Source organism: Rhipicephalus microplus, chromosome 6 (assembly GCF_043290135.1).
Source record: "Rhipicephalus microplus isolate Deutch F79 chromosome 6, USDA_Rmic, whole genome shotgun sequence".
NCBI lineage: Eukaryota > Metazoa > Arthropoda > Arachnida > Ixodida > Ixodidae > Rhipicephalus > Rhipicephalus microplus.
In genome coordinates this window covers 131,064,990-131,079,589 of record NC_134705.1, presented here as the reverse complement: position 1 = coordinate 131,079,589, position 14,600 = coordinate 131,064,990, and the positions used below count along the sequence as shown (strand labels likewise).

At 45.6% G+C, this 14,600-nt stretch overlaps 1 protein-coding gene across 1 annotated transcript; it reads left to right on the top strand.

Moving 5' to 3' along the window:
• The first annotated feature begins 2,817 nt into the window (after nucleotides 1–2,817).
• On the top strand, nucleotides 2,818–14,136 carry LOC142766024 (uncharacterized). Its single transcript, XM_075867837.1, has 4 exons — nucleotides 2,818–2,899; nucleotides 10,380–10,619; nucleotides 13,073–13,158; nucleotides 13,630–14,136. Exons 1-4 carry the CDS (start codon nucleotides 2,818–2,820, stop codon nucleotides 14,134–14,136), a joined length of 915 nt encoding a protein of 304 aa, XP_075723952.1.
• The last annotated feature ends 464 nt before the right edge of the window (nucleotides 14,137–14,600 follow it).

The window sequence follows — 14,600 nt, the reverse complement described above, 5'->3', positions numbered from 1 at the left end:
GCTTGGCCTCTTCGCATTACTTTTAGGGCTTTCCTTACTTCCTATGTCGTTACTGGTAGAATGTCAAATTTTTCTGAACTATTATAGTTTCTAACAATACCATCCAGATTCTTTTGACCTCTGTACAGCTCTCTGTAGAACTCCACAACCATCTCGACTATTCTATCCATTTTAGTTATGGCATTGCCTTCCTTGTTTCTCAATGCATACATTCGTTTTTTGCCCATGCATAAGTCTGCCTCCACAGCTTTTAGGCTTTTGCTGCTTTTTACAGCCTGTTTAATTTTTTCCATGTTATACCTCCTGATGTCTGCTACTTTACGCCTATAGATTAACTTCAAAAGCTCCATACATCTTCACTCAAATTTGTCATGCTGGATAGAAGACTTAGGACTTGTAATCGCTCCAGCAACATTTTGAAAAAATTGGCCACTTATCACCGTGCTTCACTGCAAAGGACGTCCAAAGACGATAGTCGCCTGTTTGGAGGTGCTGCTTTAGGTAGGGCTTTATCTGGTAGTAATGGAAATAAACTAGAGTTGTTTTTTAGAACGCAGAGCTGCTGGTGGGTGGCAGACACAGATCGTTTAGGTTTAAGTAAAGTTTAAGACCGCAACCAACGAGGAAAACAACCGGGCGCACTCTTTCACAGGTGGCATAGGCAGTAGCAATTCCATAGTGCTACCAATATTTATTACACGTACAGTCCAAGGCAGAAATCGACGTAGCCACGAGAGGCAAGCCAATTCAGACGTAGGCTATATTGACATGCAGGATGGCAGCAATAGGCTGAAGTGGGGAGAGATAGAAGAACAGCTAAGCGAGGAGAAGGTGATGGTGTATGAGTTTGTGGAAACATATCTTAAGGACATGGAACAACCACATTGCAATCCGGAGTGAGCATGTGAATACAGTTATAGAACACAAGGCAGCAGAAAGGGGAAGTGGTATTGGGGCATTCATTCATAAAAGTACAGACTGGCAAAGGGTCAAGCAGGAGTGCAGGAAACATTGATGGCTAAAAAGGAAAGTGGTAGGGCAGATGACGCTCCTCGGTTTTGTATACTTGTGGACAGGGAGGGGCAAAAGCCAAAAAGATAAATCAAGAAATGGAGCATTGCGTAGAAAATGACATTGAGGAACTAATCATTGAGTGCGAGGTAATTCTATTAGGGGATATGAATGCGCACATAGAAAATATGAATGGATATACGGACCCAACAGGCAAAATGCTAATGACTATGTGTGAAAGGCAGGAATTATTCATTTGCAACAGCACCGAGAAATATGGAGGGCAGATAGCATAGGAGATGAGAAAGCTGCAGTTGACGATACACTGAGCATTGATGTCACATATCATTTATGATCTGCTAAGGGTAATCAACATAGATGAAACGTATCAAGCTGAGTTCAGGAAGAGAAATGAAAATAGAAAGGAGTCATTATAACCCACCTTATTGTAATATTTATTCAGAAAGGCAAATATAAATAGCAACTAAGAAGATTGAGAAAACAATCACCGAGGATACTTACTAAATAAGATTGGACGTACACCAATGTCTCGATTGTTTGAGTGATAGCTTGCGAGTAAAATCAACCGGGAAAAGCAAACACAAACCAGAAAGCTCGTGGGATGAGGAAGTTTAGAGAGGCATAGTAAGACGCCAGGAAGCCTTCAGGGAACACAGGTATGCTAAGCAGAGGGGTGAACCAGAGGATGATGTCAAAACAAAAAGATTTACCTTTTTATGCAGCAGAAGGGAAGCCTTCGATTGAATCAGTGAAAAGATTAGAAGAAAGGGGGCCCAATGGATGGCGGAAGTAAACAAAAAGGATAGAAAGGCTGCTGCAAAGTTTTGGAGCCGTCTCAATTGCATGAGTATAAGACAAGCATGGAACAGAAGTGTATAAGTAAAGTTCAAAGGGTTAGACTTGAAGGGGATGAGGCAATGTAACATATAAAAACAATGATGACAGAAAAATTTAAACACAAAGAAAGCGCTGCATGCGCCACACGAGATGAGGATTGATCAATTAGCGCAGTGGCTCCACTGGGATAACAAGAAAGGGAAAGGACAGAGTAAATAATTCCTAATAGCACATCAACAGGGCCAGATTCCACCCCAATTATGCTAATAAAGTAACTAGGAGCAAACTCTAAGCAAACATCAAGAGAGGCAGCCAGCAAAGCAATAACAGATGGTGAAGCCCCCGATGGGTGGGAACTAAGCAGGATGAGCATGATCAAAAAGGAAAGGGGTACAAAGCCTATATAAACAACTAATGTCCTAAAACAGTGACATCAGTAGTTTACAGGCTGTGGTACAGATTGTAAAGACTACGGACATAGGTGGAGAATGAGAGGGTGCTTGGAGAATTACAAAATGGGTTCCGTAAACAAATTAGGTTGGGGGTGAACCTGTTTTCATTGATGCAGTGTATTGAAATAGCAGAAAAAAGAACATGAGTCCCTGCGGCTGACATTTCTGCTGCTGGGATTTCTAGATATCAAGAAAGCTTACAATAGTGCGATTCAAGGAGACTTGTGGGGAATACTCGACACACTAGATGTGGAAGACGGATTAACTAATTTTCTAAATTATATTTTTAAAAGTACGAAGGTAGTTTTCAAATAGAAAGAACAGGTATTTAAACCTATAGAAATGCAACGCGGGCTTCGACAGGGATGTCCTTTGTTACCTTTGTTATTTGTACTGTATCTAGAGACTAGAACCCATATTAGAGGGCAGTCGACTCGGATTCAGCCTCTCTTTTGCCAAGGAAGGAAAACACATTGAACAGTCCTTAGCAGTATTGATGTATGCAGACGATATAGTATTAATAGTCGACAACAAGGAAGATCTGCAGGGACCTATAAACATCTTTGGTAATGAGGGAGGTAGGTTAAAGTTGAAGTTCAGCAGGAAAAAATAGGCAATCATGATTTTTAATGATAACAAAGGCTGTGAGCATAAGATACAGGAAGTCACGCTATTATTAGTTGATAAATACAAATATTTGGGCGTATGGACAAATAACGGGACTGAAAACCTAAGATCACAAAAAATACGTAATGAATAAGGGTAACAATGAAAAATATGGCACTGTGGAACTACAATAGGAATGACGTTGTGAGAAGGATTTGGAAAGTTGTCATGGTCCCAGGTTTGACGTTCGGCAATGTGGTTTTGTGCATGAAATATGAAATCAGAAGTTCAAGCAAGATTGGAAATTAAACAACGTCGTATAGGTAGACTTGCTTTGAGAGCACACGGGAATACCCCAAACCAGGGGGTGCAGGGTGACATAAAATGGACATCGTTTGAGTGCAGGGAAGCCAGCAGCAAGGTTGAATATTAGGAGCTTTTATGAAAAATTGGAGAGGAGCATTGGACTAGAAAAGTTTTCAGCTACTTGTACAAGAAAATTGTTGATTCCAAATGAAGAAAGCAAACTCGAAAATTGTCAAGCAAGTGTTTTTAGAACAGCAGAATACCAAGCCAAAAGAAAACATTGGTTAAGAAGAAGGTGAAGTAAACGGAGAGAGACATGTGGAAGATTGCAATGCTAACTGAATCGTCACTGGAGACCTACCGAACTTTCAAGCTGGAAATCGCAAAAGAAAAGGTCTACGATAATTTTCGTGGTACAGGAGCATTGCGGACAGAGACGTAGCGAGCCAAATGCGTACCGAGCATATCAGTCACCGCGGACCAATAGAAGCTCTAGTGAAGTAATTTTAGAAAATGGCGGCCAAGCCCTACTCAATTGTCATGTCGCACTGCACGTAACTTAATGCTATAACCAACGGGAGTTTAACCCACTTTATGCCTACTTCACGTCCCTATTTCGTGGAAGAGGCGACTGAGCTTGTCGTTGGCGAAACCAAGCTTGTCATGGTCTTGCAGAGCAAGACGAACCCGCCAACGTCACTGGCGCCGGTTTTTTCTGCTCTTCATGCATTCTTACACGACAGCAATTTCTCGGCGAAGTAACCAGTACTGCTTTTTGCTTCCTGCGGACGAGATTCATCGAAGTCCAGACCACCGGATAGTGTAGTGGTGTTTGCGAGCCGCGACAACTACCGGGTGACAGCGCATTCACCCTGCATTCGCCCGCTGGTAGATGGCATAGTTGGCGGCGCAGGGCATATCAGTGCGAACGACGCTGCGTTTCGGCGGCAGGAGAACCTCGCTCGCTGTAGAAAGCGGATTCTTCAGTGTGAACTACGGGTGGGAGTTTAACCTTATAGTGAAATCCGGCACCTAGTGCGCCCTTCAACCGTTGAGTGCATACTTATTAATAATATGCATTGTTACACACATAAACCGACACAAAAGGAGGTTACGATCAGCGAGTATAACGTAGCAACCCTTTCTTGTCAGATAGTGCCCAATGTACATGCAAATGGCTGCTAAGGGGAAATGAGAGGCAGGAGAATTCAGCTTTTAGTTAACGCTCACACTGCGAATGTTTTATTGGTCAACAACGCACAGAAGAAATCTCCCACCGGCATCACCTTGGAGGTCAAAATGTAAGACTGGTTACACACTACTACTGCGACTATGAGGGACGAACAGGAGCCACTATAAGGAGCTTCGCCCTGTGATCGAGTACCCTCGTTGTCGTAGTTAGCGTCTCAGGGCGTCCCAGGGCTGCCGGACTCCCGTAATGGCAAGCCAGCCTCCGAAGAAGGCGCTAGCCTTCGACGTAGTCGTCCCCGAGGGGACTAGTCCCGAATACGTCCTTGACGTGACGTCTTCAATAGTAGGAATCGCAGAGGTGTACTGTGTACAGCACTTTGGCGGCCGGAATTAACAAGTCACGGTTAACAGTGAGGCCGCTCTGGCTCAAATCGTCGACGCGTCCCACCTCATCATCAGAAGAGAGCGCGTTGCTGTCGTACCCTTGGGACCCCAAGTCACTCAAGTCACCGTTCTGTTCCTGCAATGCCGCGTCCCCAGCATTGTCTCCCTATGGGAAGGTGCTGCACATCAGCAGAAAACTCATGGGGTCGCGCCCAACCATGACCACTGGGACGCGATTTGTCCGGATGGAAATTAAGACATGGTTGCCGGTGCCCAACTACCTCAAGGTCACTGGCCATCGAGTGACCTGTTATTTATTTCTTTATTTACAACATACTGCGGACTTAAAAAAGACCAAGCAGGAGAGGCACAAAAATTAAGTGGAAAACACACTTAAGGGAGATAGATGAATGATGTGCACAAAATACAGAAGATAAGTACATTATACAGAGATATATAGATGAGCTTAAACGCAGGTTATTGCGACCTTCAGAACAACGGTGATGGGTCTATCTCCCTATTATACATTCACAATTGCGATACAAACTACAGTACAGACAATATGGCACGCTCAAAATGGCAAATAGACTGAGATGTGAAAACCACATCAGGCAGCGAATTCCATTCCGATACTGTACGTGGGAAAAACGAATTCTTGAACATGTTTGTGTGGGCTCAATACGGAAGCAAATTGTGCGTGTGCCGATGTCTCGTGAACACGAATAAAATGGTTCAATGTATACCGATGCATTTACCTTTGTGGAACCAGTATAAAGAGCAAACAGCGGTTTCAGCCTATCGATTTTTCGTCTATCTTCCAGGGTTGAAATGCTATTCACCAGCATTAGAGAAGTTGGTGAGTCGGTGGTCCTATATTTGTTTAAAATGAATCGTATAGCGCGTCTTTGCACCATTTCAAGCCGGTACTTTTCTTTTTTAAGGAAGGGGTCCCATACGACCGAAGCGTATTGCAGTTTAGGAAGTGTTATCATTTTGAAGGCCAGTAATTTGAGATGAGTTGGTGACGCTTTGAGTTTATGCCGTAAAAGGCCTAGCTTGCGTGTGGCAAATGCGCAGATGTTTTTTTATGTGCTTTGAACTTGACAGAGTATTGGTGCACGTTAACCCGAGGTATTTGTACTGGCTTTTTTCTACCACTGGTGCACCATTCAATGAATAGAAAAACTGAAAGTGTTGTTTTTCTTCATTACACGAAGTAGAACTGTTTTCTCAGCGTTCAAGCTCATACCCCAAGTAGTGCACCACTGACCTATTCCCGTCAAACTGCTGTTTAACAAGACTTGGTCATCGGTGCCCGTGATTTCCTTGAAAATAAGACAGTCGTCTGCAAACAATTTTATGGAAACTCTCGGGTCAATAGCAGATGTTATGTCGTTGATGCAAATTAAAAATAAGAACCGGTCTCAAAACACTGCCCTGTGGAACGCCAAATGTCACACCGAGTCTTAGAGATGCGCACCCGTCGACTTCCACAAACTGTGTTCTGTTTGTTAAATATGATTTGATCCAGTTAATTATAAATGCAGGAAGGCCCAGAGAAGAAAGCTTAGTGAGTAGTTTATCATGGGGTACGCGATCAAAGGCTTTACTGAAGTCAAGAAAGACTAAATCTATTTGGCTGGATGAATCTAAAACTTGTGCGATTTCATGAGTGGTTGTAACAAGTTGAGTAGTGGTAGAAAGGCCTTTGCGGAACCCATGTTGGAACTCGGAAAGGACGCTGTTTGTTTCCAGAAATTTGTTAATAAAAGAGGCGATTATGTGTTCCGAAATTTTGCAGCAGGTTGATGCTAGTGAGATGGGTCGATAGTTTTCCATTTTCAAGCTATTTCCTTTTTTAAAGACAGCCACAACGCGAGCTAGGCGCCAATCATCAGGCAAGACTGAGTGGCGCAAGCGTAAACGAAAGATGGCGGTCAAAATGTGCAATATCGGCTCGGCATAACGGCGCGAAAAAGCATTTAGAATTAGGTCTTGCCCTTCTGACGACTTTTCATTCATATCCAGCAGAAGTGCAAGAACGCCTTCGCAAGATATAAATTCAGGATCAATATCAGTCACATTCGTGAACAGCCCATTTGTTTCAGTCTGGGGAGAGAAGACCGAAGGAAAATACTCGTTCATTGTATTAGCAACGGTCCTCGGTTGAGTTATATGGACGTTGTTTTCTTCAACTTGTTCCAAGCGTTTTTTACTGCCACCCAGATAGCGCCAGAGTTTTTGTGGTTGTATTTTTATAAAATTTCGCAACGTGGTCAACAAATATTTCTTTCTGGCTTTAGATAAACTTGCTGAGAGCTCTGTTTTAAGACTCTGAATGAGTTCAGCTCTAGATGGTTTTGTTTTCTCGGCCAGTTTCAGTTTCCACTTTAAATTAACGATATTCCTGCCTACCCAGGGACTAGCTCGGTTTGTTTTGATTGTTTTACGAGGGACATAGGTACGAATACAATCGAGGACCATCCTCTTAAATTCAAGCCATAGTGAGAGGGAATTTTCATTTCGTACGTTGTCGGCAAACGCCCAAAGCTCGTCTTAGATTGCCTGGTCGTCAGCATGGGCAAAGTTACTAATAACTTTTGCCTTGGGCTTCGCGTTTTTAGCACAGTTTTCAACGGAACAAGTAATAAAAATGAGCTTATGGTCCGATATACCCTCTTCTATGCAAACATCATGCTGTAACGTAGCTTTGCTGATAAACACAAGATACAAAATTGTGTCACCATCACCAGACGGACGGGTGACCTCCTTTACCACTTGGTCCAAGTCACATGCCGTCATTATGTCAAGAAGTGGGTTATCATCTGTTTGGGAAAGATGGTCAGTCGTCCAGTTGATAGATGGTATATTAAAATCACCCGCCATAATAATCTTGCCCAGATTTGTTGCTGTCATATAATCCAAAAGCATCGTTTAAAACACGGGTGGGGAAGACGGTGGCCTGTATACTGCGCAAACTGTAAACACATGACCCCAGAAAGTTACTTTCAAAAAGAGGCTTTCATGAGAATCAATCTGCGGAAGCAGAGAGACTGAGAACGATTTTTTTTAATATGACAGCAACTCCTCCTCCCCGAGAAGAGCGGTCGCGACGGAATATTTGGTGCGAGTCAGGTACAATACAGCCGTCGCTGACACCATCGTGCAATCATGTTTCACTTATGACCGTCAGATGAGGATCATATTTGTACAAGAGACTTTCTAACTCAGCAGTTTTATTAATTATGCTTTGGGCATTCATATTTAGGATCCTTAGTTGTTTTGGTGCGCCGCAAGCTTCCCGTCAAGGCTCGGCAAGTGTGACTGTTTGCAGATGTCATGTGCGCAGTACCCGGAAAGGGTTTAACACGAGTTACACGAGTGCTCAAGGCAATTCGTTGTTGCCTAGTGTCATCCCAGGTATACCTTACACCATCGATCTTCAGCTTGTTATCGATAAGCGAGACGCTTTTGCCGTGTGCCTTGTCGGCTTTTGCGGATTGCCATAACAGTTTGCGCTTGCGTAGTGTGGATTTACTGAAATCGTTTTAGATGAATATATTAGTACCTTTGAGTTTGCTGGCACTACCTAGGATAGCTTCCTTCTCTAGGAAATCCTGGAAATATACGTTCACTGGTGTTTTTTCAACTCGCTTCCCAGGACGGTGAATTCTTGCAACGAATGTGCTGGGTTGTTTGAGTATTTTTCGTGAACACATTATCTATGACTTGCGCACGCAACACTTGATCACTTTCATCAGCCTGGTCCTCAATACCATAGACAACATGATTGGACCGTCGACTGCGGTTTTCAAGGTCAGTTAGTTTGCTTGTCTGTTGCTCAATTACATTCTCAAAGAAAAGTACTTCATCCTGTAGTGTCTGAATTCGCGAAGATTTTTCGCGTACATCGTGTAATACCTTATCCAGTTCGGTCCAACGATTATTTAACAAAGTGACAGCATTTTCGGTGTCTGTCAGCCTACTTCGGATATCAGAAAGCTCTGTTATAATTGGTGACTGATCCTTCATTAGTTACTCGAACATTTCTTCGACTGTGGGACCAGGATTTTCTTATACGTCACCACAGACGGCGAGTTTACAGGCATGAAAACAACTATACGCAATGAGAACACAAGTCTGTGGGCATGGCAGAACAAGGAGTGTACGATCATCACTGCGTACTTTGGAATAGGTTGAACTAACCTGGACAGTGAACAAGAATTGCTTGGTTATCGGCATGTTCCCTGCCGCTTCGCCGTGCCCACTGAAGAATAAATGCTGTGGGCCATCCTTCACAGCCACCAGTGGTGTTGTCCCAGTCGAGAGTAGGTCACGAGGTCCAATCAGATGTAGAACCGTTGTTGACCAGTTCTGGCAGAATACGCTGTCGTATTTTGCGTCATGCACAGGAAGCGCTTGACACGTGCTGGTTGAGTTGACTAGCAGGAAAACCTGGACAGTGAACAAGAATTGCTTGGTTATCAGCATGTTCCCTGCCGCTTCGCCGTGCCCACTGAAGAATAAATGCTGTGGGCCATCCTTTATAGCCACCAGTGGTGTTGTCCCAGTCGAGAGTAGGTCACGAGGTCCAATCAGATGTAGAACCGTTGGTGACCAGTTCTGGCAGAATACGCTGTCGTATGCACAGGAAGCGCTTGACACGTGCTGGTTGAGTTGACTAGCAGGAAAACCTGGACAGTGAACAAGAATTGCTTGGTTATCAGTATGTTCCCTGCCGCTTCGCCGTGGCCACTGAAGAAGAAATGCTGTGGGCCGTCTCTTATAGCCAGCATTGGTGTTGTCCCAGTCGAGAGTAGGTCACAAGGTCCAATCAGATGTAGAACCGTTGGTGACCAGTTCTGGCAGAATACGCTGTCGTATCTTGCGTCATACACAGGAAGCGCTTGACACGTGCTGGTTGAGTTGACTAGCAGGAAAACCTGGGCAGTGAAAAAGAATTGCTTGGTTATCGGCATGTTCCCTGCCGCTTCGCCGTGCCCACCTGTGACTATAAAGGGATCCAGCGAGTTGCCGTCGATGTGGAGACAGTGGGCACTTCCGCATGATTTGCACAGTTCCGTTTTGTGGAAGGAGCGGTGTTTACGGCCACGACGGGAAGGGCTGCTCGCTGCCGTGTCTCCGTTGTGGTGACCCGCATGCCACCGTCGCCTGCACCATCAGGCTGTCGTATTCCAAGGCGGCCTCCAAGAATTACCCACCACTTCAATCAGGCAAGAATAAGGACGTCGTATCATTGACGCCAGGCCCGAATATTTGCCAGGACAAAGTTGGGTGCATCTCAACGCCACACCAGACGCCACACCAGACGCCACACCAAACGCCCACACCGTCTCAGGCCAGCCCCGACCAGGCAGCCCCTCAAGATGCGGATGATCCATCTAGCGGCCCGCGACCAGTGGTGGTTCCCACAGAACCACAGGTCGAGTCTTCACCAGAGGAGGCGCCACTCGGCGAACGCGTCGCAGATGCTGACGTGATATCTGTTGCTCACCCCATGGCTGCCCAGTCTTCTGTTAGTCCTCCTATCTTTGAGGAGACTGTCCCCAGGTGACGAGGTTTCCATCAACGAGGACTCGAGCCGTACTAGGAGTGACACGGCCCTGCAGATAGACACCGACAGCACTCCAAGCGAAATCAGCCGGGACAGGTACGACGAATTTGTGCCATCTTCACTCAAGAGCCTCGGCACCAAGCGCCACCGAATATCCAGCAGCGACTCAAAGGCCCCCAGCAGAGACAGAAGTCCCCTGCGGACTTCGATGTGGCCCCGGAAGCCCCGCGCTTCCGGTGGGTCGCCTGGTCGTAAGAAGTGATTGAGCTGCTTGCGGGGCACCCGCTCACGCGTCTGTCAGAACTGTGAGTATAGTATCCAAATTTGTCTTTATTGTTTACGATGGCTCCCGCATTGAATATTATTTCCTTCAACGTAAAAGGTAGTCGCCGTCCGGTAAAGCAGGCCGAGGTGATTAGTGTAGCCCGTGCTGCAAGTTGTGATGTTTTATGCCTACAGGAAACTAATTTGTGTTCACTATCCAACGTTAGGGCTTTTAAACTAAAGTTTAACTTAAATTGCTATTTTTCTATCGCTACAACTCGTCTTACGGAAGTAGGCATCATTATACTTAGTCGGGATTCATTGAGAGGTCACCACGTTGTGTATGACGGCGTCAGTAGAATTATTGCTCTAGATTGTACCTAATTTTCTTTTCGAATGAGGATACTATGTGTGTATGCACCTGCCTGCACAAATTGGACAGTCTAATGATTTTTAGCAAATTTTTGATGTTTTTTTCCCAAGACGGTCTTTATGTAATTCTAATTGGAGACTTTAACTGTGTGCTAAATACGCTAGGCAATGTACAAGGTCCTGGCTGGGGTCGGTCTGCTTGGAAATCACGTGAGCTGCGACTCCTTGTCCAGTATTTTTCATAGCTGGATGCAGATAATATCATGCTCGGGAATACTTTTGTTTGGACATGGCGCAGCGGACTTTCCTCCAGCAGACTTGACCGGGCTTATATTCCACATGCTTTAGAGACGTTTGTCTACGACTTACGTGTTCCACCCATCTCACCTTCGCTTGTGTACATCTCTGACCATCGTCCGATTCTTTTAGAACTAAAATTTCATTTTTTTTTTCGGAGAAACCATGGCGTCTTGATGTCCGCGTCCTCCAGGACGCGTGCTCTAGGTCAAATTTGTCCCATGCAATACGCGTTTCACTCGCTGCGTATGATTCATTTAATTGGGATACGCTTAAAACGGAGTGGTCCCTGCACTGCTCAGTTGAAGGGCGTTCCCTTCGTCGTCGCGTTTCTGAGGCGCTGGCCGATACTGCAGTGAAGTTACGCATCGCCTTGCGCGCTGAAACGCCGTCTCCCCTGATGTGAGCTTGGCAACATGAATTACGCGAACGATTCCAGCGTTTGATTCCCGCCTCGTCTCTGGCGGAGGCTGCATGGCGTTGTCGGCACAACCCTTGGGCCCACCCCGAGGTGCTCCGCTATGCGAGGCAATCATGTTTCGGGCAGTCACAATCACCTGTTTTTACGACCACGCAGACACCACCTACGCAGCCGCTTCCTACGCGTGATCGATCTCTCTTTCTGGCGCATTTTGAAAAGATGACATGTTCGGCCATGCGGACAAGCTGTGATATAATACCGCCTATGCTTAGAGTTTTGCCTCGCGTTCTTCGACAAGCTGCTGATCCTCTGCACGTCCCCCCATCAGTTGAAGAGGTAAAGGCAGCACTACAATCTATGAAACGGGGGACAGCCCCTGGGCCAGACGGTTTTTCAGTTGAATTTTACTTGTCATTTTGGAATGAGCTTGGTACTGCATTAACCGCGGATATCTGGCGATGTTTTGAGGATGGTGTCTTGCCATCAAGTTTTCAAGATGGACGCATTGTGCTTATTCCAAAAGGTGATACTTCTTCTGTTAATCCTGTAGATTGGAGACCTATCACGCTTCTTAACGTCAACTATAAGATATTCGCGACGTTGATCGTTCAACGTTTGAAGGCTCTGTTGAACACCCTGGTGGGTCATTACCAGGCTTCATCTATGCCTGTACGGGAAATACGCAGCTTGTCCTTTACCACCCGGGATATCATAGCCTATACTCTGTCGCGATCTGCGCGTGCTCCCCTTGTGTCTTTAGACCAAGAGAAAGCATTTGACCGACTAGAGCACACGTATATCTTTAAAGTGCTCACATCCCTTGGTTTTCCTAGTACTTTTGTTGAAATAATTAGACATACCTACTCTGGTATTAAAAGCACACTGGTTCTAGATGGTTGGGAGAGTGCTGCCTTTTCTATTACACGTTGGGACCATCAAGGATGCCCCTTGTCTCCTGTTCTATTTGTCCTCAGCCTTGAGTCATTTTTGTGTGCTCTAGAAGCGGATTCGCATGACGGGGGTCTTGCGCTTCCCGGCAGCAGTATCGTGAAAGTCACAGCTTTTGCTAACGACATAACCCTTTACCTTTCAGATGAAGATAGTCTTTCACATAGTCTGCGTTTATTCCTCCAGTATGGGGACATTTCAGGTGCCGCGCTAAACGTCTCTAAATCCCGGTATTTGTTCATCGGCTATCCCAACTCCACAGTTAGCTCCACATCTCTTCTTCAGCCGGCTGCGTCTCTTCGCATTTTAGGGATTCTATACAACCACTACGGCGTTTGTAACTCCGTTTGGTCAAACGCCCTCGATGAAGTAAAACGAAAAAATGAGAACGCCGGGAATTCGACTTTCCGCTTATTGAGCGGCGGTACCATGCGCAGACTGTGTTCTGCGGTCGCATTCGGTACCTTTCTCACGTAAAACAGTCGCCTTTACGCATCGTGAGATCATTGCAGTCGGCCTTGTGTTCCTTCTTTTGGTCTGGTGGCACTGAGTTGGTTTCCTATGCGGCATTAGGACAGCAGCGTTCCCAGGGAAGTTTTGCTTTACCTTCAGTATCAATACGCTGCTGGCTATTGGCCCTGTGCTTCCTGTTGCGCCTCGTACAAGGAGAGAAATTTCCCGCCCGAACTCTGGCATATTACTTTCTAGGCTCTCACCTTCGGTATTTATCGCCTAATGTGCGCCTTAATGGGTGCCCACAATCAGTAGTGCCTCCTTCGTTTTATGCAACAGCTGTCGCGTTTTTTCGTCATATCCAGTCGACTTGCCCTGAGTTAGATGTGTTAGACAATCCTATCGTTGACACAACAGCCGCTTTGTTGCTCCCGTTAGTTCCTCCGGCACGCCGCACCTGCTCTAGTCGTGTGTCTTGAAGCACGCTGACGGCATCATTTCTACCTGGCCACCTCCGGGACTTCATGTGGCGGCTGGGGTGGGGCGTTCTTCCTACACTTGACCACCTAGAAAGGAGGAGAATGGTCCAGTCATCAACATGTCCGAACTGCTCCCTACGGGAAACAAATCAGCATGTTTTAAGACAATGCGCCGTTGCTCGCGTCTTCTGGAGGGCTGTGCATGCAGGATTTCGTGGCCTCGGAGTAAACCGCTTTGTTTCATCTGAACGTTGTTCTCGAGGCCGCTTTGCCTGCCTTCTCGTTGTTGCTGGTGCCTACTGTTTTTGGCGTAACCGTTGTGAAGCTGTTGCAGCAGGTCGTCACCGCCGGGCTCTCTTCCCGATTTTGGAGCGACTGTACAAAGAAATACTATCTGTTTTGTCGGAGAAACTCTTCTTTCTGGGTGAGGAGGAATTCCTTCAACACTGGTCCTGCCGTTTTGCGTTCGTCTGTGAGAGACGTGTAAGGCTTCTTTTCAGGCCTGCCTGGTATTGGTAGGTTAATCTTTGTTTAGTACTCATACAAATACCTTGTAAATATTATGTAAATATCTGACATGCAGATCTCTTACATTTCATTTGTGTGTTCTTTGTCTACTATGTATTGTGCATATGTAGACATTGTTTTTGTAACAATTTCTGTGAAGTTGTGTATGTTGTGTTCCCTTTACATATGTACACATATCATTTGGTAACAACTTTTGGTGTGTCTGTGGATGTTGTGTTCTGCCGCAATGTTCTGTTGGATTGTAATTGATGTTCACTGCCTGTGAGAACAAGTTTCTCTAAACACTAAAAATCATGGCTTTGTGGTAGGACACCTGCTTGCCCCACGAACGGCCATGGTATGATCCTCAAGAGAACCGGAAATTTTTTCCTTTGTTTTATTGGCTTCTTCCTGGATATTTTGCTCACGGACGATTTTTCGCTCACAACCAATGGGGCCGACGCCAACGGCGGAAT

Coding starts and splice junctions, on each gene's coding strand:
- LOC142766024 (XM_075867837.1), top strand. CDS start 2,818: ATGTATGCAGACGATATAGTATTAATAGTCGACAACAAGGAAGATCTG. Junction 2,900..10,379: donor CATCTTTGGTAATGAGGGAG/GTAGGTTAAAGT, acceptor GACTGTCCCCAG/GTGACGAGGTTTCCATCAAC. Junction 10,620..13,072: donor CCGGAAGCCCCGCGCTTCCG/GTGGGTCGCCTG, acceptor CGAAAAAATGAG/AACGCCGGGAATTCGACTTT.